This window comes from Oryza brachyantha, chromosome 7, assembly GCF_000231095.2.
Source record: "Oryza brachyantha chromosome 7, ObraRS2, whole genome shotgun sequence".
In the NCBI taxonomy this organism is placed as follows: Eukaryota; Viridiplantae; Streptophyta; class Magnoliopsida; order Poales; family Poaceae; genus Oryza; species Oryza brachyantha.
Window position 1 is genome coordinate 2,323,232 of NC_023169.2, and position 22,611 is coordinate 2,345,842.

Sequence of the window (22,611 nt, forward strand, 5' to 3'; positions counted from 1 at the left end):
CAACCATGTTTTACTATAATATCCACGACAACTGTATTTAATAAAACATGCAAAAAAAACTGTATTTAATAAAAGACGCGGATAAATGAAATCCATGACACCTCACCGTTACAAAGCCAATCTACACTGTAGCACCGTGTATGTTTTCCTTCAATATTTCACGATACCATATCGCGAACATAGATAATGAAAATCCTGTAAATCCATAACAGTTTTTTTGCGAGTATTGATACAATGACCGTCATGCTTTACTGTAATATCCACACCAGCTGCATTTAATAAAAGAGTATTATATTTACGAGATATGGGTAAATAAAATCCATAATCTCCTCTTACCGTTACAGAATCTCTTAACGCTATCTCATAGCACTATAACCGTTTCTTCTGTTACATCATCTCTCGTGACATTGAGCACGGACGGAGGAAAAAAAATCCAAACCCAACCCACAGCATTAACTCTGACACTATTCGAGAGCTGTAACTGACGTGGCGGGCCCACCTGCCATCGACGACCGGCATTATTACTACACGCCCCATGCAACACGCACGCAGTCGCAGACGCAGGCGCAGGTAGGCGGCAGAGGCACGAGGTGGCGCAGTACACGGCGCAAGCACAAGTCGCCCCGCAGGAAGAGGAGGCGAGCGCGACGCAGAGGAGAGAGGAGACGAGAGCGAGCGAAGCCCAAAGGCAAAGCCAAAAAGCCCACCACCACCACCGCACCACACGAGAGAAGGAGATCGAGAGCTGCGGCTGCCTATCGCTACCACCACCACCACCAGCGAGGACGGGAGCGAGGCGAACGAGCGCCGCGACGATCCGCGAGGCGCGGCTCCCGAGGCGACGACGCGCCCGAATCCGTCGCCTCCCCTCGCACCACCGACCTCCGATCGCCGCCGCCGCCCCCCCCGCGCCCGCCGATGTAAGCGCCTATTCTCTTGTCTCCCTCCGACGATGATGTTTTTTTTTTTTGAATTTTTTTGGGCGTCGGGCGTTGGTTCCCGCGGCGATCGGGTCGGCGTTTGGGGGAATCGTGGAGTGATTGATGGATTGGTGGGGGGTGGACGTGCTCCGATTTGGGCGGGTGGATTGGGTCACCGGCGGCGCGGTTTTCTGGGGGTGCATGTGCTGGATTTGGGCGGGGATCGGGGATGCGGGCTGGGTTGTGGTTTGGTGGTGATTTGGGGATGGATTGGCGGTAATCTGGCTGCGAGGTTGGGATTTTTTTTTCATCGATTGGAAATCTGCCGCAGGGCATCGCGTGATGGGGATGCTTCCCCTTTCCTTTCTGTGTCGATTGACGCATTCGATTCTTCCGCTAAAGGCTGTGTGATGGGGAAGTCGGGTGCCTCCTGGTAGTGGATTCTGACGACGATGAAGGATCCAGCTCGATCGATTATTAGATACTTTTTTCATCTCATTTGCTCGCTGCCTGGAGATGATGCAGTGGTCGTGTTTGGTTGCAGCCTGGTGATTATTGTGATATTTTGGTAGATGAATGATTGTTATATATAATTTGTGTGTTTATGAGTATTTTACTTTGTTCTGTATATTGATCTATGCCTTCAATTCTGCTTGTGCATGTGGAGATTGGAAGGATCCCAGAGGGCTGGAGCGGTGACCTGAGTTGCATGGGGAGAGGATGCCAGAGCTGCGAAGCAGTACTCGCCAAGCACGGCTGAGGTCTAGAAAGCTTGACGACCAAAAGCCACCAGAACAGGCTGCAAAACCAGCGTTGCCTGCTCCACAGAGAGCAGGAAAGCGTGTTCCCACCCCTGCTGTCAGGGGAAGAAAGGGTGCTGCTGGGAGAAGAGGGGCAGCAGCACCAAGGGCTAGAAGAAAGGAGGTTGAGGTTGTTGACTTGGAAGCTGGCCCAGATCGTGAGGATTCCCCTAAACCTGTTGCTAGACAGGCAGGTGTTGGTGAAGCAAAGAACCTTGGGTTGAATAAGGCACCTGAAGTTGTTGCCAATAAGGGTTTGCGAATGGATGGTGAAAGCGCAGAGAAGCTTGTTGGGGCCGATGATGAATCTTCACTACCTGTCCCTGAGAGGGTATGGCTTATGACTTCTCTTCAGTATTTCTTTCCATCTTGCCATGGACTACTAGTTTCATCTACATTACTTAGCTCTTGATAGGTTTTGATGTTCATTCAATTAAATTAAATTCATTTGCTTGTATCCTTCACCTCACATGTTCTTTCGATATTCCATTTGGTGCTAGATTTAGCCCAAACACATATGGAGCCTAAATATATTGTGGCACTCTATATCTTTACATCACATAAAAAATAAAAAAAATGTTTTTTGAATGTCCAGGCCCTCCATATGATCTGCAGTCCTGCACTTCACCCATTACTTCCTGTTCCTACTTCACTTTTCATGACACTGACACATCCTGGGCTCATTTATCAACGTAGCCTTTTGGGCAAGTTTGGCATTGCTGTAGATTGCTGTGCAACCTAGTAGATACAGCCTTACATCGACTTTTATAGATTTTTGTAAAGCATTACTGTTGTGGCTCTGAAGAAAATGGTATCAATTTTTGCACACGGTAGCAAAATAGAATCGATTCAATAACAGTTCTGATGACAGGCACTTCCTACAACTCTAGTTGAGGCTTCCAGAGTAGATTGCCTGCACCGGAATATCAGATCTTTTCCAAACGATGCATAAGCAGTCACACCCATGTAGGTCCTGACAATATCCCCTTGAAGCAGGACAATCATGTCCAGTTCAATCTGGTTCTCAAGCCCAGTAGACCGTTTCAAGCTTGAGTATAGTTATATAGGACTTGAAAGTTCATATAGCTGAGGAATTCCTCTCAGCTTCCAGTTTGATTCTTGCGCCTTTTCAACAATTCATTTCAATGACAAACTAAAATCCATTGCTTCCCCCCCCCCCCCCCCCCCCCCAAAAAGTCACATTTCTGGAAAAGGCTTCCCTAGGACGGTGTGATGTTGGAGCTTTACATAGTAGATCCTATTTTTATCGTTCTTCTGGAAGCTTAATACTTTGTCATTGCTGCAGATTCAAGTAGGTAATTCTCCAGAATATATAACTGACAGGAAATTAGGTAAAGGTGGTTTTGGCCAAGTTTATGTTGGTAGAAGGGTATCTGGTGGAACTAACCGCACTGGTCCTGATGCTTATGAGGTTTGCTCTCTAAATAGAATAAACATTTTGCTGTAAAAATATCCCTTTTTGTATTAATACAATCTGAAAATGATCCTCATGTAGGTTGCTTTGAAGCTTGAGCATCGAAACAGTAAAGGGTGCAATTATGGTCCCCCATATGAGTGGCAAGTTTACCAGTATGTACTTAGTATAGCCACACTTCATTTCTGTTGGATTATTCTTTTGCTCTTTGGTTTGCTGATCATTGACCTTTTGTACTAGTACTCTTAATGGCTGCTATGGCATACCAGCTGTCCACTACAAGGGTCGTCAGGGCGACTATTATATTCTTGTAAGTTCACTGAAGTTGATAACCATTATAAGAGTCTAGACAGCTATGAAGCTCAAAATTTTTGATTTCATTGTAATTAAAAATTTCCAGGTCATGGATATGCTTGGTCCCAGCCTTTGGGATGTGTGGAATTCATTGGGGCAGGCGTAAGCACCTAAACTTATCCCCATTCCTTATTTTTACCTTGTTTTCTTCATATTTCTGCTTCTGTATTAAAAACAAGAATGTCATTAACAGGATGTCTCCACATATGGGTGCTTGCATTGCCGTAGAGGCCATATCAATTCTTGAGAAGCTCCATTCTAAAGGGTAACTTACTGTCGTTATTCTTCAACAGGTCATCCTTTGATGCATTATTAATTTACATTAATGCATCCTTTGTTTGTAGATTTGTCCATGGTGATGTGAAACCAGAGAACTTTCTGCTTGGTCAGCCTGGATCACCTGACGAGAAGAAGCTTTACCTTATTGATCTTGGTTTAGGTATGCTATTAATAATTTGTTCCATTGCAGCACATTTTCTTGGCATACCCTAGGGCTAAAATCTAATGTTGTCTATGCTTGCTTTTCTGTTTCTTTTACTTATCGTGTACTTTTTGTATGATACGGTGTTATCTAAATTGTACAGCATCGAAATGGAGGGAAACATCTGGGCAACATGTTGATTATGACCAAAGGCCTGATATCTTTAGGTTGGCAATAACTCTGTACCTGTTTTCTGTTTCTCATATGGTGTCTTTTTACTTATTTTGTCTTCACTTTTTTCAGGGGTACAATTAGATATGCCAGTGTCCATGCCCATTTAGGCCGTACTGGTAGTAGGAGGGATGATTTAGAGTCATTGGCTTACACCCTTATATTTCTCATAAGAGGAAGATTGCCCTGGCAAGGTTACCAGGTATATTTTCATATGCTTATTCAGTCAACTTCATGATAACAAGCTCAGTTCAGTTCATTTTAGCTGCTTGCTTGATTATGCAGGGTGATACCAAGAGTTTCCTTGTTTGCAAGAAGAAAATGTCTACTTCTCCAGAGATGCTATGCTGTTTCTGTCCACCTCCGTTTAAACATTTTCTTGATATGGTCACAAATATGAAATTTGATGAGGAGCCAAATTATGCCAAACTAATTTCTCTTTTTGATGGTTTGATTGAAGTACCTGCTTCAAGGCCTATCAGAATTGATGGCGCTCTTAAGGTCTGTACCACCCACCAGTTTCATCATCTCCATCTTGTTTAGTTTGCTTCTCCTATCTGTCCATGAGCCTCTTTCCCAAATTATAGGTTGGGCAGAAACGTGGAAGAAACCAGGAAGAAGATGAGCAACCCAAGAAGAAAGTTAGATTAGGTAGCCCAGCAGCTCAATGGATTTCAGTTTACAATGCCAGGCGGGCCATGAAGCAAAGGTAAATGACACTAAAGATTAAACTAGATACAAAGCATGATCAATTGGTGTTTGCTTAGGCTAGGTATTTGCTCTTCTTGGATGCAAACAGTAGTAATCTGAAACAAAAGTTATTGCCTTATCTGGACTAATTAAATATTCCATTTGGATTTTTTTTGAATTGTGTAATCAAACTTGATATTATCATAAAAATATGCACTTATTTTTGGTAGATGGTAGATTGCTTAATTTGAACTCTACATAACAATGCTACTCCGGCTTATGAGTCTGGACAAACTATTTGTTAAACATACATTGTTCTAGGCTCAACACAGATGATCTTGATTAATAACAGCTACCTATTATTTGTGTGGCGTCCAATTTTGATAGCCAAACACCTGACATGAAATATTCTGTGTGATGATCAGAACATTCTAAAATTGACCCAAAATTATTAGTTGTAGTGTATATAGTTGTAAATCTAAAAAAAAGTAGGTAGTTATTACAAAAACATAGTTAGCAACAAATTGCAAAAGCTCTCTCTTTTGCAGATTTTAATGTAGCGATACACACAGACATGTCTCTTACTGACTAGACTATGCATGCCTGATAAGGCTGAGATACTAGTACTATGGAACTATGGATTATGAAACCATGAAAAATGCTCTGTGTATTTATGTGAAGTACAACATGTAAGTGCTAGTGATTCTGGGCCTTAGTTTGCACTTTTTATTTGTTTTGAACCTGCAATACCATCTTCTTGTGATTCTCTGTACATGGCTTTTGAGCATGAAATATCTCAAATTCTGAAACTTGGTTGGCGAATCATTGCTTGGATCTCTTGTGCAGACATACTCTTTAATAGTGTAGCAATGCATTATTGCTACAAGTAAAATTAATAGCAAGCTATGTTACTTCTTTGTTAGGTACCACTATAACGTAGCTGACAATAGACTTCAGCAGCATATAGAGAAGGGTAATGAAGATGGCCTATACATTAGTTGTGTGGCTTCTTCAGCAAATCTTTGGGCCCTCATAATGGATGCAGGAACTGGTTTCTGTTCTCAAGTTCATGAGCTCTCACCAGTTTTTCTGCATAAGGTACAGTACAATCTGTTTTAGTGTGATAATCAATACATGTATTATTTGTTTACTGTGAAGTCCTAACTCTGTTTCAATTATACATAGGACTGGATAATGGATCAGTGGGAGAAGAATTTCTACATAACAGCAATAGCTGGATCAACCAATGGAAGTTCTTTAGTTGTGATGTCCAAAGGTCTTGGCTGTGTTTCCTATTAGTTATTTCACCAGTTGAATTTCCATATGCTGACCCTTTTTTCGTTAACTATGAAATATACAATTGTTTTGTTTTAACCTTGTTGCTCCCCATGAGTTATGACCAGCTATAATTTGATACGCCCATTATTGCAGGAACTCCTTACACCCAGCAGTCATACAAGGTTAGTGAGTCGTTCCCCTTCAAGTGGATCAATAAAAAGTGGAAAGAAGGTTTTCATGTGACATCTATGGCCACTGCTGGGAATCGCTGGGGTGTAGTCATGTCAAGGAATTCAGGTTACTCTGAACAGGTTAGAATAATCGCTTGTTAGTTGATCATATTCTCAGAACACAAATTTGGGAGTTTAGATCGAATCATCGAGTCTATCTTTTCTTATGCCTTCTTTAGGTTGTAGAGTTGGATTTCCTGTATCCAAGCGAAGGCATCCATCGGCGATGGGAGACTGGTTACAGAATAACTTCAACAGCAGCAACTAATGACCAAGCTGCTTTTATCTTGAGCATACCTAAACGCAAACCAGTAGATGAGACACAAGAAACTCTCCGGACCTCTGCCTTTCCCAGCAATCATGTCAAGGTATTCATTGTTACAGCTCATTGAAATCCATGGCTTGTTTTTTAAAAACAGTACCATCTTTCTCACGTTTCCGAGTTCAGTAACAGAGCGGCTGTGTTGTTTGCAGGATAAATGGGCGAAAAATCTGTACATAGCTTCCATCTGCTTCGGGCGAACCGTCTGTTGATGGTGAGATTGCCTGCCATTGAAATTGAAGCGATTGCATTGAGAAGTGGGAGATGGAAAGTGGATTCGCATGATCATAGGGCTAGAGAGCAGCAGAAGTTTCGGTATTCTGCGACTGTAAAGAAATGTTGTATTACCGGATGCCGGCCTTGTGGGCCTTTTCCATAAAAGAAGCTAACACATTGGAAATCGATCTGCGTCTTGTGCGTAAAGTCATTCTGCGTCTTTTGCATGAAATCGATTTACGTCTATTACCACGTAGCCGCGTTCTTTATACTATATCATCCTAAGATTTTTCCTTAGCTTTTTGACGTGTGTTTCTCAAACTGTTAAATAGTATTTTTTTAAATCTATATAAAAAATTATTATTTTATATTTCTAAATTAGATTTTCAGCTTTATAAAAGTTAATTTTATCATTTATATTATTAAATTGGTATCAAAAAATCAAATAATTTGTCACTCACAAAAGAACATATTCCTATTTTTCAGACGAGCATATAAGCGGCAATTATTAATTTTTGATATGGATCACACCGATCTGTGTGGGTCTAAGTGAGATGGCAATAGGGGCCTGATCACTAATTTTCCACGATGAATTCACCAGATGAGGATATATGTTATCTGCTATTCATAGAGAATGAAATGGTTCGAAACTTATCCCCATCAGGAATGGCGGGGATAGGATAATGCACCACTTCCCATTTTCCATGGTGACTCGTTTGCACTACAAAGACCAAATATAAGCTTTATACTCCCCTGTATGAAAATATTTGTCAAATAAAAAAGTTGGAATAAGCTTTATACTCTCCTGTATGAAAATATGTATCAAATAAAAAAGTTGGGAGAGAGTACATGATTAGGCTAAAAAAGAAGTCTGATAACTATCTATATCTATACTAATATAAAAAAGAGGAGTTGAAATTTTTTTATAACGACACCACCAAATATACGTAGGATTTAGCAGATCTATTTTTCACTATCAGATGCACGTATCTAATGGCCTATAATATTTTCAAACATCTCTCTCGTGCAATCCTACACAGCGTGTGACATGCCCCTGATTACGCTCTCCCGACGCTGGACGCCGCATCATCCCACTGCAAGATGCCGCTGCCGCCCGGCGCTGGAAGCCGCCTCCACCCAGCCCAGGACGCTGCCCCCTTCCGGCGTGCCGCTTCTGCCCAGGGCAGGACGCGGCTCCCATACGGCAGGACGCCGCCGTCGCCTCCCGGCGCAGGACGCCGCCGCCACCGCCCCTCCACTATGCTGTCGCCGCTGCGCCCGCGACCGACGCCGCCTCTCCGCGACCGCGACGCCACCTCTCCGCGTCCCGCCCACGACCAATGCCATCGCTCCACCACCCACCGCCGCTGCCCCTCCACCACGTTGCTGTTGCTCCACCGCGCCGCCCGCGACCGACGCTGTTGCTCCATGATCTCCACCGCGCTCCTCGGATCTCCACCGCCCACTGTTTGCCTCCGCTCCATTCTATGGGAAACCAGGTATGCATTTGCGTTTCTCCTCAAGATTCCAAGGTCACCATAGAGCACAATGCTTGCCCATCGTGTGTACAAATAAAAGTTTAAATGATAGTAGTTCATAGCTCTCACATTTGAAAAACAAGTCATTCTCTTTTTCAGAGCCAATTGGCAAGGAAAAACTAAATTGTTATGATTGCTGTAAATTTTGGCTTATTACTTGAGTACTTGTGTGCTGGCACCACTCTATGAAAGCTTGTTTGTTGAGGGTTTAGGGTGGTGGCATGAAGACAAGGTATTTGAATTCAATGGTGGCAAGATTTTTGTGATGGGTTTCAGGAGGAAGAATGCTGTTAAATCTGAATTTTTATGATGGGTTTGCTGCACTGCTTGTGTGTATGGTCTACAGAGTTTTGCGTAGTTCATTTGGAGGGGAGTTTTGTGTGTAAGGGCAGTAGGGAGGTGACCTGATAATTTATTCCGATGGATGTTGGTTTTGCATGTTAGGGAGGATTAAGTCTAATGTTAGGGTTATCATTCAAATATTTTGTTGTTGGTGCACCATTCTAGATTATTAGTTGTCAGGTTTTTCTTTGTGTGTGGACTGTGGATTGGGGGTTCATAGACAAGACTTTGCACTTATTGGATGACTAATATGCCAACTTACCTTATGTTGATTGAGAATTTGGGATGAAGAAATATGCTGGTGATATTTGGAATAACAGTGCAGTGCTTCCTAAAGATTGGTAGGTTGCAAATTACATCTTACTAGATATATAGACAACGCAACAGATATGAGGGTGCATTTCTATTCCATATGCAATGGTTGTTTCCATAACAGTTCTCGGAGATAAAAACAGGTGGTTCCAAGAGAAGTTGGTTGTATGAACCCTGTGCCATATTTGATTTCTCAACTTGGTTTTCTGTTACTTCGAGACATCTGTTTAAAATTTTCCAGTGTTCGGCGCACCTCTAGCATATCTAAATGTAAACAATATCCATTGCTTCAGCATGTCTGTGAGGACGTCCCAAAGCCTAGGTGGTGCAATGCTCCGAGACATGTCAGCGCGAAATATCTGGATGGATGGGGTCTCAAATTAAACCCAAATAATTACGGTAACCATCCAACTCATCGCAGACCCCGACATGTCTTGAAGAGGGCACTACAAAGGCTCTAAGCCATCGGATATGAAATAGAAGACTTAACCATTGGAATAGCCACGCCAGTCATCTACGTCATACGCCCGTCAACCACTCGATGGTGGCAACCAAAAGCGTACCCCAGAGACTCGATCTCAACAAAGGCATATTCCCCGGTTATCTCAACCATTTCAAACCCATCCTCATGTGGGACTAGTTGCCCAGGAATGCAACATAGTCTCACATAACCCATTTCAAGCATGATATCCGAATCATAAGTGGTTCTAAGCATAAAGCATAATAGTCTTAATAAGATCTAAGTAGTACTTGGCGACAAGCCATACATATTGGTTCATGCGGTAAGCGTGCTAATCAAAAGCCCATAGGCAAACCGGCTAGGGTAAATCCCTAGTTAGAACCATCCTGGAAATCACAAGCTGCATCAAACGCCTCATCCAAACAGTCAATACCTGCAGCAGGGTCTGAGCCAAAAACAAGTAAAAGAAAGCAAGAAATCAGTACATTAATCAAATTAATGTACTGGCAAGTCGGTGACAACCCTAGCATGCTATATGTTGGCCATATTCAAGGATAAGCTGTGTATAGGTTAATTTGCGTAAATGCCAGTTTTAGTTCACAATATTTTCTCAACGGAATTTTTTTTACAATAGTATAGAGTAAGTAAAACTTGTAATGTAAATGAATAAATAACACACGTCTACCTCTCAGGGTAGATCATCACCACTTACCATCATATCATCACCATTCACCGAACTTTACCCAAGTTCACCAACACAACATTCCAACCATTTTCCAAGTTCACAAGAGTTTATCAAAATCACAAACTATACTCATGACACTTCACCATGCCGCTCATGACCGTGAGCACGGCTAATCGATTAGTTCTAGACTCTGCAGAGTTTGTACAACTTTTAAGCCCACATGATATGGATCGCTCTAGTTTATCCGATACCCGTCGGTATCACCACACTCTACACATTGAGTGTGACCTAGAGGTCATAACAAAACCGTTACATTGTTTATTATCTAGCCTTGCACCAGCACGATGTGTGTTTTACCCACGCTACTAGCAAAGTAGCGCCACTAGGTAGCGGGCCCACGCTTTAACCTAGCGCCGTAAGGAACCCTACCCAGAATATCTCATGAGGCACGTCACCGTTGTATTGGATAGACTGCCCACTCAATCATCACATACCACAAGTCATTAATAAACTTCATCACAAACCATAGGAAGTTCCGATAAGTTACCAAAACCCGGTAACTCATACTCTTCGGCCTACCAAGATGCAAGGCTAAACTCTAAACAACTTAATAGGTTAAGGCCAGCCCATACTTAGCACATGTGGTTTGTACTGTTTTCATTAGTTGGTGACATAGAGTGAGGTCCTTAATCGACCCGGGTGAACGCTCCCCCTATCGGTGCACATCTACTACCATATGTACACCACTCGCCGCCCAAGTCTAAAAACAAGTTTTCTCCATTTTCTGTTCACAATACTCACACATTTAAAATTCTGTCCAGCAGTATCAAAATAACCTTTTTCACATATAACATTCATCAAATTGAGTAATTTGTAAGGCGGTAACCGAATATATAAGCATATAACGGCAATATAAGTATAGCATAATCCCAAATAACACAATAATTGTATCCAAGAGAACCCTATGGTTGCAACCAGCAAGGATTCAATATTTCAAGGTGGGTTGGTTATGCAGCAATTAGGTCATATATACCATTCCCATATTTATATAATTTCTTTTACTAAAATTAATACTAGCTAACGTATGCATGTTTGCAATAGAATCATTTAGCTCAATAAAACATAGGATCAAAGTGGTCAAAGGAGGGGCTGACTTGACTTCGTCCGCAAACACCTGAACCTGGTCTTCAACAAACTCACCCTCTTCTTCTTCGACGTATTCTTCCTCTATTCAAAATACGCGTATACGATAAATACAAAAATGCATAAAAACCAAAAATGCATGAAAATGCATGATACTTATGCAGCGAGTGTGTGCTGGTCTCAGGTGGCCTCTAGTGAAGAAATTTTTATTTTATCACTTTGTTTTACAGAGATATGTATTTAATAATTAAAAAGGTTTAAAAAGGGCTAAGTTTTATTAAGCAACATTTTTGTATAGAAGTGAAGAAAATTACTTTTACAAAGTTACAGAGCATGATTTTAGAAAATTAACAGAAGTGGTTTCACAATTTTTAGAGCTATTTTCAATTTTTTATGGATTTAACAAGCTCTAGGAGACATTTAGGGAAAAACAAAAATAAAGGAAAAGTTTGTAGAAAAAGTACCAAGTTTTATATTTTTCTAAAATAGTTGACAGTTCCACGGATCTAACAAAACTGGTTTCACAATTTTCGGAGTTAAAATGAATTTTCTACAAAATTTTGAAGTTTTGCTCATTCTCAGCTAAAAAAAAAATCAGTTTTCAAAATTTAATTTCAGCCGGGCCCACATGTCAGTGAATGACGTTTTCTGAAGTGAGGGGCGTTTTGCAGAAAGGCCCTCGTAAGATAGGAAATCAACCCGCACTCCCTTGCTACAGTAATATGTGTCTAGGCAGTTTTCGGATAGGACACTAGGTTTAGTCGAATTCTCCGAAGGAGGTCCCTCGTCGGCTCAAACAAGGGGCAGCCATGGGTGAGTTGGATTTTCAGCTCGCCGGCGACGATCAGTGGCCTGAATCGATTCGAGCGCAAAAGAGAAAATGTAGAGGGGGTCCTTGCGCATCCGTGAGTGGTGGTGGTGAGGGAAATGGTGGTCCGTAGCCCATGGAACACGAGCAACAACAGTGTTATGTCTTGGTATGGCCATGCATGTGCTTGTAATGGCTTGGTTAGAGCACGCAAGGGCTCGGTTAGTGCAAAATAGTTAGTGCCAGAGATGTCTCAAGGTACTAGGGTGCTCACCAAGCGAAGAAACGGATGAAACGATGTCCACGGGAGCGGTGAAGACGTTGGCCGGCGGCGAGGTCGGTGACGCCCACCACGTGTTCGATAGATTGCTTCTTGGGCAAAAGAGGCACGGATGAGCTCGGCGTGATACGTAGATCACGTTCCATAGAAAGAAAGTGAGAGGGACTCACCAGGGATGGAGAACGACGACGCCTAAGTTGCCGGTGCCGGGAAAGACGGTGAAGCTCCGAGTAACCTGGGCATGGGATGCTTTTGCTTGGGCTTGAAACGTGATGGGGGGAGGATGCCCTTGCTGCTGGCGCGCTGGCTTGAGAAATAAGCAAAAATGAAGTGGGGGGAGTGAGAGAGAGGGTGGCTAGTGAAATCATGGTGTTTCTTGGGCTCCCATTGGGCATGGAGGGCGGTGGAGGCTGTGAGGAGAGATTGGGAGGCTGCCATGTGGGTCCTAGGAGTGTGGAGCCCACTTGCAAGTGAAAAAAATTTGAAATCTGGCTTGGAGGCTGTCATGGAAGGTTGTCTGCCAAGGATCTTTGGAGGGGATTGAAGGGAGATTTTGTGCAGCAACAAACGTGTACTAGCGATCCTCTTGGTCGGGGGTGATGTGGAGAGTGAAAGGGCTGAAGTGGTTTTGGTTAGAAGTTTTTGGTTTAGGCTTAATAAAGGGATGAACATGGGTTGACAGCATGATTAGCAGCCGTTGACAATGCAGTTAGTAGCTGATTTGATTTTTGGAGGGAGAGAAAAAAGGGTTAAAGAGTGATCTATGGTGTGCCACTCCTCGTAGTGTTAGAGGAAAGTTAGTAGAAGACTTTGGATGAAACCAAACTTCAAAAAGAGGTTTTGAAATAAATTTTACCAAGAGAGCAAGTTTGAATCTACTAAGCAGTTTTTTCAGGATTTTCGAGAGATTAAAATAGATCAAAGAGATAGCAAACCTTAAAGAAAAATTTTGAAAATTTGAGGGTTGATTTATGACATGCCAAGGTATTTTTCAGAATTTTTGTAGAATTTTTGGATGCACATAAATACCAAATTAATTATTTTTGTGACTCTAGGTCTATTATTGCATGTGATGATGAGATGATTAAGATCCAAAAACAATTAAAATCACTCCCAACCACATGATGCATTTAAGTTAAATTTAGTTCTCGGGTTTACGGGCTTGGGTATGTTACAATGTCACTCTAATAAGTAATGTGTTTTCCTTCTTGGCAGTCCTTAAAGATCTAAAGTATGAGGATACTCATGAGTGGGTGAAGGTGGAGGGTGCGGGCTGGCAGGAGCATCGGGTGCTGCTCCTATTGGCTACGGTGTGGGCGGGTGTGTTTTTGGATCCTGGGAGATGGGAGGAGGTGGTTCTCCTTCGAGGCTGAGCCGAGGTGGGTAGATCTTCTGTTGCATTGTGCATTGGAGACGATGTTTACGGATTCGAAATTGCATTTTCTTGTATCATGTGGGTTTTGAGCTAGCAATTGTTGAAGAACTCCAGCTTCAGTTACGAAGATTGGTGTGTGCTCTCGTGTTTTTTTGCCTATCTTTAGAGTAGATAATATAAAATGGAACGGTCGTTCAATTTTAATGATTTTTAGCTACAGGAATTACGTTTGGTGGCTTTAATTTGATCAAGACTGAAAGTTTGCATTTTCATGACTTGTTCAACTTAACCGCTTTGTCGCACTACACTTTACCTAATTACTGCACAGTTAGTATTTGAACTGTCCATTTGGTGGCATTTTCCGTGTCTGAAAACTATGATGCATTGTTTGCAGATTCTTTGTGATGCATTGAACTCATTTTCAGACTTGAAACTGACAAACAAAAAAGGGTAGCTAACAGGCTTCAGTGATTAATGGCCTCCACTGCAGAGGAAAAATGAAGGTGACTTGTTAATTACATTTCCAATGTTGCATGTTGCATTATATAAAATTGAAACACTTGACTTCAGAAGACAGGACTGTGTTCTAGGGTTGTGGCCCAAAACTTTTTGGGGCAAAGGAGGAGAACAAAGTCTCAAAGAGAACAGACAATCCAAATTGCAGCACTGGTTGGTTTAGATTCTCCTTTTTCAAAATTTACTGGCCCCCATTTTCATTTTTGTGTTGTCATTTTAGTGGCATTGGCAGTTAGACTTATGTATTCAAACTCTCCTATTTATTAATGCAGTGATACACCAATATTTTTGGTTTTTAGAAAAGAATGTATATACATTTTTTCATGCTACCCGAACTATTATTGTTCTTCATTCTTTGTCGTTCTCTTTCATCCTGTAATGCTGGTTTCTTATCTAGAGAGGATGAGGCATGACATAGGTAATTGCTGGAATTTGTCACCTATTTACTTGTCTCTTTTCCGTGAATGTGATGAAATCATGCATTTTTGGTTTCCCTTTACCCCCTATTCGATGATTTAAGAATCAGGCTGTAAGAAGCTTCAGAGATAATATCTGTTTATCCAAATTTCAGTGAAATCAATGAGTCCTCAGATCTTGATTTTGTTTCTATCAGTAGATAGGTATATATTATCTGTTACCTTATTTATGCTTGGCTGATAAGACAAGCAGGACTGCTTACTGAAGATTGAACATTCAATTACTATTCTCAATTAATACTGGTGGTTAATTGTTCACAAACATTTTAATGAACGAAATTAAATGAACAAATTTGTCCTGATCTATGTTTTAGATGGTAAAACGGAAGGTAATTTCACAAGGGCACCAGTTGAGAGCATGAAACAAATATATATACAAGGTAAGTAACAAAACATCATATGAAAAGGAATTCTTTAAATAACAAAAACATGTTTTTTACATGATTTCTGATTGGGACATACTTTAGCTTTTGGAAATTGGAATTCTTACCTTCAGAGCAAAAATCACATGATTTTGGTTGCAGTGTTCCAGCCTTACAGACCTGCCATTTTATAGACCAGTTCAACCTGAAGTTAGTGCTCTAGTGCATCCTGTGTTCTCCAGCATGAGATGTGCACGACCAATTTCGGACCTTGTTTGATTAGTGACTTACTGGAGCTCCAAACAAAGGGGTTGGAAGTCTATTTTTAGATTTTGTATTCACGTTTAGATTTTGTTTTCTAAAAGACCCCAAAGTTAAAGCAAGCAGCAGTATCTCAATATCTCATATCAAATATTCTATGATTAGTACAAGACAAAGGATGGTATAGACAATATAGGGGCGTTGGGCAGCATCAAGATGACAATGTATTAAGCAAAAATCCAATGATAAGATCAAAATATGACTTGTGCAAGAGAAAACAGCCAATTCTTAAGATAGGCTTGTAATTTATGGTGAGTTAGTTGTAAGGAAATACCAATTGCTTATGTGCTGTCAAATTTTTCAAAATTGACTTGTGTTGATGTTCTCCTTACATGATTACCTTGGCTTTTTGACAACTGGAGCTCCTTATTCTTCGTATAAAATGCTTCTCAATTACAGTTAATCATCATATTTTTCATGTTTATTACTATGACAGGCACGGACCGCCAGTTCTGGGTGGTGACATTACAATCCTTCCAAATGAGGTTGATGTTGTGACAGTTTGCAAACCTGCATTAGTTCCAGTGAGTTCATATCATTTTGTTCAGGAACCTTCGTATGCTATGACCGCGTTCGGCTAGAGGAGGGAAGAGGGTAAGTTATCCGACGTGGAAAATATAGTAATAAATTAGTACATGATTAATTAATTATTAATTATTAAAAAATATAAAATAGATTAATATGATTTTTTAAAACTATTTTCTTGTAGAAAATTTTGCAAAAAATACACCGTTTAGCAGTTCGGGAAGCGTGCGCGAGGAAAATGAGGGTGCTTAGATATCTAACATGGGGTGCCGAACGGGGCCTATCTAATGCATAATAAAAATATACAACCATCCTTTTTACAACGCAACATTTTTGGATGTAAAGTCTTCCAGGTGGCATTTTTGTTGAAAGTGTGACCATTAGTCAAAATATGTTATCTCAACTATGTAGGGTTGTATCAACTATTCCGTCGTCAAGTCCTGAGTCATAGGCTTATAGCCAACAAGTGACCGGAAAGTTTTATGTTAATATGTGATAGGGATTGCTTGAGTTATGTGCAGCATCTATAGAATGTCAAAGGTACATGTTTATCTGGTATAGGATTGTCCGATTTTATAGTTACCAGCTGAAGTAGTACTTAAGGTCTGCCATGTTTGGACAAGTTGGTGATAAAGTCTTTGATCTATCAGAATCAACAATATATTTTGACAACTCAATAACTTTGGAAGTGCTTACTCCAGTGCTTTTAGGTGTCTAATTAGCTCATAGCACCCATGAGTTAGGTGTTAGGTTTAAAATGACCGGATTGGCACCTGTATTTTTCAGAGTGCACTTTTAACCAATCTTTAGAATATCCTTCAAATATGTGATATGGATTGATTTAAAGCTCGATCAGAATAATTGTATTTAATAATATATTTTACCAAACATTTAATAATATGCTATCAAATACATATTTTTGAAACCGGAGCGTTAGCACGTACACCAGCAACTCTCACAGACCGTGGACGTGGAGGCTCGCTGGTGCGCCCCCTGCGTCCGCCTGTCAGCGCTGCCCACCAGCGACTAGCCGACGCGCCGCCTGCACCCGCCCTCCGTCGTATAACATGGTATGCCCATGTTGTGGTTTTGATCTAGGTCAGGTGATGAAAGTTTGTTTAGATTTACCTGAATAAACTAAAACCTATATGACACTTCACGCTAAAGGTCAAAATATTCATGTTTTTAAGCATAGTTCAAAACAAAGAGAATGAAAAATCTAATTATAATAGTTTTATTTCGTCGTTAATATTATTTATCATACAACAAGTCATAATAGGTATGACACAAGAGCGAAGAGTAATAGAGTATATACAGAAAACGGTGCACAACACCCATTGTAAGTTGTTGACATATGGAACTAGGGTGAATAAAATGATCCCAATCATCACAAGACCAACAACGTCCCCGAACCACTGCAATATGTAAAAAAGGAGATTAGTTAAAAAAAAAACGGTTACACGAGTATACATATAACCGAAGAAAGGCAGGCACAATCGAGTGTATACAATGTTTTAACTCTTCGGCTTATTTGAATTTTTTGCGATTAATATTTACTATATGATAAAATAAGAATAGTACTTTATGCGTGACTAATTTCTTTAAGTTTTTTATAAATTTTTTAAATAAGACGAATGGTCAAACTTTGGACACAAAAATCAAAAAATAAGGTTATTATGGGACAGATGTAGTACGATTTTTTAAATAACTTTCCTATAGATTGTTTATGCAAAAATTATACCATTTAGCAGTTCGGAAAGCGTACGCGTAAAACGAGAGAACCTTGGGTTATTTAGATCGTATACACCACATGTGTAAAAGTTAAGTTTGTACCTGATAAAATCTGTTCCGTTTTCTAAGCATCCAAATCTTGATCAGCATCAGACTTGCAACACTGCATTGGCAATAACAATGATATGATATAATCTATCGTAAAATTATTATATTGATAAAACAATAACAAGAACATGTAAGAGCTAGCATTGATTAGCCTACCATTGCCCACAAAGCGAAATGCTCAGAAAAAACCACACCACGCCGATGAGGAAGAACACTATCCTCCAGAATAATCTGTCATGATTTGCAGGAGCTAGTGACAGCGATGGTAGAGGAGCACCAAAGACATAGTTAGACGCATGACGAGAAGATATATACTGTAAATCACAAGTGCAAAAAATGTGGCATATAGTATGCGGCTGAAATGTCGACTAAAGCTCCTCTCGAATCTCGTGCCAAACATTCCGCAAGACTCCCTAGATACATGCAAATGAAGCAATTATCCAGACGTCGTCGTAGCTTGCAGGAAGCATAGGCCCCACGAAGAACAGAACGGGTAGGGAGGCGCTCAACATGTAGACATAGCCAGTTTGACGTTTGTTTCAAATTTCATCGTCTCCCTGTGTATAAATAACATCAATATTATATAGTTGTGGTAGAAAGAGAAGACATATACCTAGTGCCAACTTGAGCAGCAGCAGTTCCAGCAATTTGTGAAGCCAGTGGAATCCACGTGGTACAGAGAGTCAGAGTTTCATCAGCTTTCAGCAGTGAAGGTGGCAGCAATGGTGCTACTAGGTCTTCAGTGGTCGAAAGGGCCCGAATCATTCCTCTAGGAACACGGCATGTAGCATCTGCAAATTGGTAGCGTCAAAAATCACAAATCAATAGACAGAGACATACCCTGAATGTTTCAGTAGATTCAGTACATCATACATGAACCATACTAGGCAAGGATACTAATTGTCACCATAATCAATATTTTTGTTAAAAAAGCTCTTTCACTAGTATCGGAGTATGTTAAACAATGCAACTGTATACCCTAACAATTTTAGGCTTTTTAGTTATTATGAAACCGACAAGCAAATTTAGCATAGAAGGATTCACTGAATCATGGGTCACCTTTAATATCTCTGGCGATAAAATCCACAAGATTTAGATAAACCCTATTGTCAAGATTCAAGAAACATAGCACACACCCAATTTGCATATAATTTCATTGTATTTCATGAAAATTCATCAAATAAGTTTAGATAAATTTGATGTCCTATAATATTCTTCAGATAAGTCCTAACTCAATGTGCAACTAACGGAGCACCTGATCAGTGGCGTCCCGTGAAATATAAGATCCAGTTCGGAGCACTAAGTAGAGACTTAATATTGAATACCAAAAAAAAACTAATGACACTTATACAATAGTTGTATTGGAAAAACACTCATGTCGCTTCAAGAAATTTAGAATTTAGATCGGACCTTTATTTCCTTGTGGAATAAAATCTTAAAGAACTAAACTATTATATATACTTATTATATAAGACAACTTAAATTGATTTCTATACTTCGTAAATCTTATGACCCATAATTTTTGGAGGCCCGGCGCGATCGCCCACCTCGCACGGGACGCCCCTGCACCCGATGGCCTGCCACATGATGTCGTCGACCTCCGGTTCATCGCGGTCTCGCTGCGAGGCCTCGAGTGAATAGCAGTGGAGTGGACAGCAGGGGCAGCGCTCGCGGTTGCGATCTCGGGCGTCAGGGGCCCCGGTCCCAAGGTACCGGCCGTAGGCGCCGCGGAGGAGCACGTACCGCGTCCTCGTGGGGGGCGCTCCGGCAACGATCTCCTCGACGGCCCACTGCGCGTTGATCAGATAGGCGCCGCCGCCGAGGCTGCCGTGGTAGACGGACCTCCCGTCCTCGTCGACGAGGAGGTACGACTCGCACTGCCACATCTGCAGAACCGCGAACTCCACACCATGGAAAAGATCCATCCACGGCCGCGTCGCGTGGATGGAGAAGGGTTGTGGTCGGAGCGAGCGAGCGATCATGCGTGCGCAGTGGCGAGGGGAGGGAGGAGATGAGAGACGCCGCGTCCCGTGGGGAGGAAGAGGGGGAACGCGTGGTGGCGAGTAGGGTTTACTCCTCGGCTTCTCGTCTCCCCGTGGCGTGGGGAGGAAGACGAGAGAGCCCAGTAGCCATTTTTTCTTTAGAAATCGATATCGGAATCGTAAAACCGAACATAAATACGACGTAAATACGAATTGAAACAAGTAACTAATATTAATCGGAACATAAAAACTTATTAAACTAAATTTCACATATCATTGAAATATAACTTGTTATTTTTTAATATAAGTATTTAACTCATCAATATTTTTAGTATTTTTAAATATAAGTGATTACTAATACCATAAAAAGAAACACACGTGACGGTTGTGTGGTCGTGGACAGCTAGATTGCTTGAAGCAGTTAGTTAGAACCAACTAAGGTTAATACTGGTTATTGGATTGTCAAGATGAACTTCTTTAGATTGAGCTGATTTGATTGAATGGTTGATGCACTGGTTCGGATATCCGAAAAAAAATCCGGATAGCATCCAACCGTTTTCTGAAACCGACGGATATCACCCTTACCATATTCGTTTTTTATCTAAAGAAAAAAAAAATCTAAATTCGATTCTGAATCCGAAAATTATCGAAACTATCCACCTAAAACTATCTAAATATGAAAAATGATCCGGTCGAACGAAAATTATCGGAATCCCTAGCTGCCAAGGATGCTCGATCGATAGATCGTCGTTCTCCACGACGTGAACGCCCTGTCGCCCCCAAGCGAGTTCCTGTGCCTTCACGATCACGGCGACTTGGCCGACGGCAGCGTGCGTTGCTCGGCGCGCGACGGGCGGGGTTGATGCGCTAATCAGGCGCCGCCGCCGGCTGGCGAGACGAGCATGGGCTCAGGGAAACGGTTTTTTACCGCACGGGTAAACATTGACGGTACGTTTACACGCTATCTAAATAGCTATAAAAAATAAAAAAATTATCAAAATAGATTAATATGAGTTATATCACTCTATAAACATGCAAGTTTAAATTTAACTTCCATAAGTTGTAGAAAAAAACTAAAACTAAGTATACACACATTCATAATTGTTTTTGTTATTTTTGCTATAACTTGTATTTATACTTGTATGTTTATGGAGTGATATGACTATCTTATTAAATTTTTTCATATTTTTTTATAATTATTTAGATAACATGCCAGCGTAAAAAATTGCTTCCACGGGCTCGATGGACCAGGCAAGTGGGTGGATGGCAGTGGCACCGGCGGAGAGAACGGAAGAAGATGCGGGGCATCGATCGCAGATTAGTGCTGTATTCTAGTATGAACCATTGATATTTTTCATTTTTATAAATGGATAAAAAAGGTTATATTTAAAATACCTTTGATGATAAATTAAATCAGATAAAATTAGTAATTACATAGTGTTCTTAAATAAATCATATACAGATGCACTTTCAATAAGACTTTAGCAACATCGAGGAATGCTATAAGGTAAACAATGGGATCGGTTAAAAATTAAGGGATAATCTTTTTTATACCCTAAGATTATAGCAAATCCCTTCTATACATATGAGTTTTGCTTACTTCTGTGTATCTCAAAATTTGATTTTGATCTATTTCATGTCCCTCCTATCAGTTGACCATCTAATTTCTATAAAATAAAAATATGTGTTGCATATATGCACATCGGATTTGAATGATAAACTCCTAACAAATATGCAATATGCAAAATCACTAGTTTTCTTTTGTATTTTCCATATTTTCTTCTTTCTTTTATAAGATAAGAAAGATAAGAAACTGGATACTTTACTGTAGCTTTGCGGCATGGGAGTATAACATGGTATGCCCATGTGGTTGTTTTCATATTGTGCTTTTGATGTAGGTCACGTGATGAAAGTTTGTTTAGATTTGTATGAATAAACTGAAACCTATAGGACACTCCACGCTAAAGGTCAAACTATTAATGTTTCCAAACATAGCTCAAAATAAAGAGAATGAAAATCTCACTATCATGGCTTTATTTCCTCATCAATACTTCCTCCGTTTTTGTTGACGCCGTTGATTTTCGATTTACGTTTGACCCTTCGCCTTATTAAAAAAATGTCCAAATTTACAAAATTATAAATCATACTTAAAGTTACTTTAGTAATATAATAAAATAGTTAATAATTATATAAATTTTTTGAATAAGACAGAGATTAAACATAGATAAAAAGTCAACGGTGTCAAAAAAAATCGGAGGGAGTACCATTTATCAAACAGCGAGCCATAACGTTATGTATGACAAGAGCAAAGAGTAATAAAGTATATACGGAAAACGGATAATAAAGGTAGGGTGCTTTGTGATGGTCAGGCCAGGAGGCCGTGCCGGGGCGAGTTGCCCTTCTTCCAGCAAGCTACACATCAGATGACCACGAACGTACGTATAGTAAATCATATATGACGATCCTTCGCAGTACCGTTTTTTTCCATGACGATCGATCGAGGATCAATACGAGTAGCTACTTATCATATATATATATAAATATAAATAAATAAATATATATATATATATATATATGTATATATATATATATATACTATTATAAAAAGCGGTAACGATTCTGCCGGTATTTTTCGTCCGTCTGTGCTAACCTCATCGATTACGTCAGCAGCATCAGCAACAGCGTCAGCGATATCCTTTCGTGCGAGTGCGACAAAGCCTTGGGGTCCGGAGCAGCAGCAACGTCCGCCA

General features: G+C 40.6%; 2 protein-coding genes and 1 long non-coding RNA gene across 4 annotated transcripts; 1 reads left to right on the top strand and 2 right to left on the bottom strand.

Moving 5' to 3' along the window:
- Positions 1-628: 628 nt before the first annotated feature.
- Positions 629-7,083, top strand: LOC102719500 (casein kinase 1-like protein HD16). Its single transcript, XM_006657427.3, has 17 exons — positions 629-920; positions 1,588-2,051; positions 3,027-3,152; positions 3,237-3,310; positions 3,396-3,465; positions 3,556-3,611; positions 3,703-3,774; positions 3,854-3,948; positions 4,094-4,157; positions 4,234-4,363; positions 4,447-4,662; positions 4,749-4,870; positions 5,775-5,949; positions 6,037-6,127; positions 6,283-6,440; positions 6,539-6,727; positions 6,834-7,083. The coding sequence occupies exons 2-17, from the start codon at positions 1,641-1,643 to the stop codon at positions 6,891-6,893; spliced, it is 2,109 nt and encodes a 702-aa protein (XP_006657490.1). The 5' UTR covers positions 629-920; positions 1,588-1,640; the 3' UTR covers positions 6,894-7,083.
- A 10,201-nt stretch (positions 7,084-17,284) lies between these two features.
- LOC107304632 lies at positions 17,285-18,635 on the bottom strand. 2 transcript variants are annotated; one of them, XR_005812251.1, is made up of 4 exons: positions 18,493-18,635; positions 18,036-18,129; positions 17,874-17,934; positions 17,285-17,455 (listed from the first exon to the last, which is right to left on the bottom strand). It is a non-coding gene; the product is annotated as an uncharacterized LOC107304632 (long non-coding RNA). The 2 variants fall into 2 exon arrangements; XR_001550706.1 differs by lacking the exon at positions 18,493-18,635 and having other exon boundaries at positions 18,036-18,466.
- A 629-nt stretch (positions 18,636-19,264) lies between these two features.
- LOC121055034 lies at positions 19,265-19,998 on the bottom strand. The gene has a single exon (XM_040526410.1). The coding sequence runs from the start codon at positions 19,859-19,861 to the stop codon at positions 19,370-19,372; it is 492 nt and encodes a 163-aa protein (XP_040382344.1). The 5' UTR covers positions 19,862-19,998; the 3' UTR covers positions 19,265-19,369.
- Positions 19,999-22,611: the final 2,613 nt, after the last annotated feature.

Excerpts from the sequence above, each read along its gene's own strand:
- LOC121055034 (XM_040526410.1), bottom strand. The coding sequence starts at position 19,861 with ATGATCGCTCGCTCGCTCCGACCACAACCCTTCTCCATCCACGCGACG.
- LOC102719500 (XM_006657427.3), top strand. The coding sequence starts at position 1,641 with ATGCCAGAGCTGCGAAGCAGTACTCGCCAAGCACGGCTGAGGTCTAGA. Across the intron at positions 3,612-3,702 it reads TGGAATTCATTGGGGCAGGC|GATGTCTCCACATATGGGTG; the intron begins GTAAGCACCTAA and ends TGTCATTAACAG. Across the intron at positions 3,949-4,093 it reads CCTTATTGATCTTGGTTTAG|CATCGAAATGGAGGGAAACA; the intron begins GTATGCTATTAA and ends TAAATTGTACAG.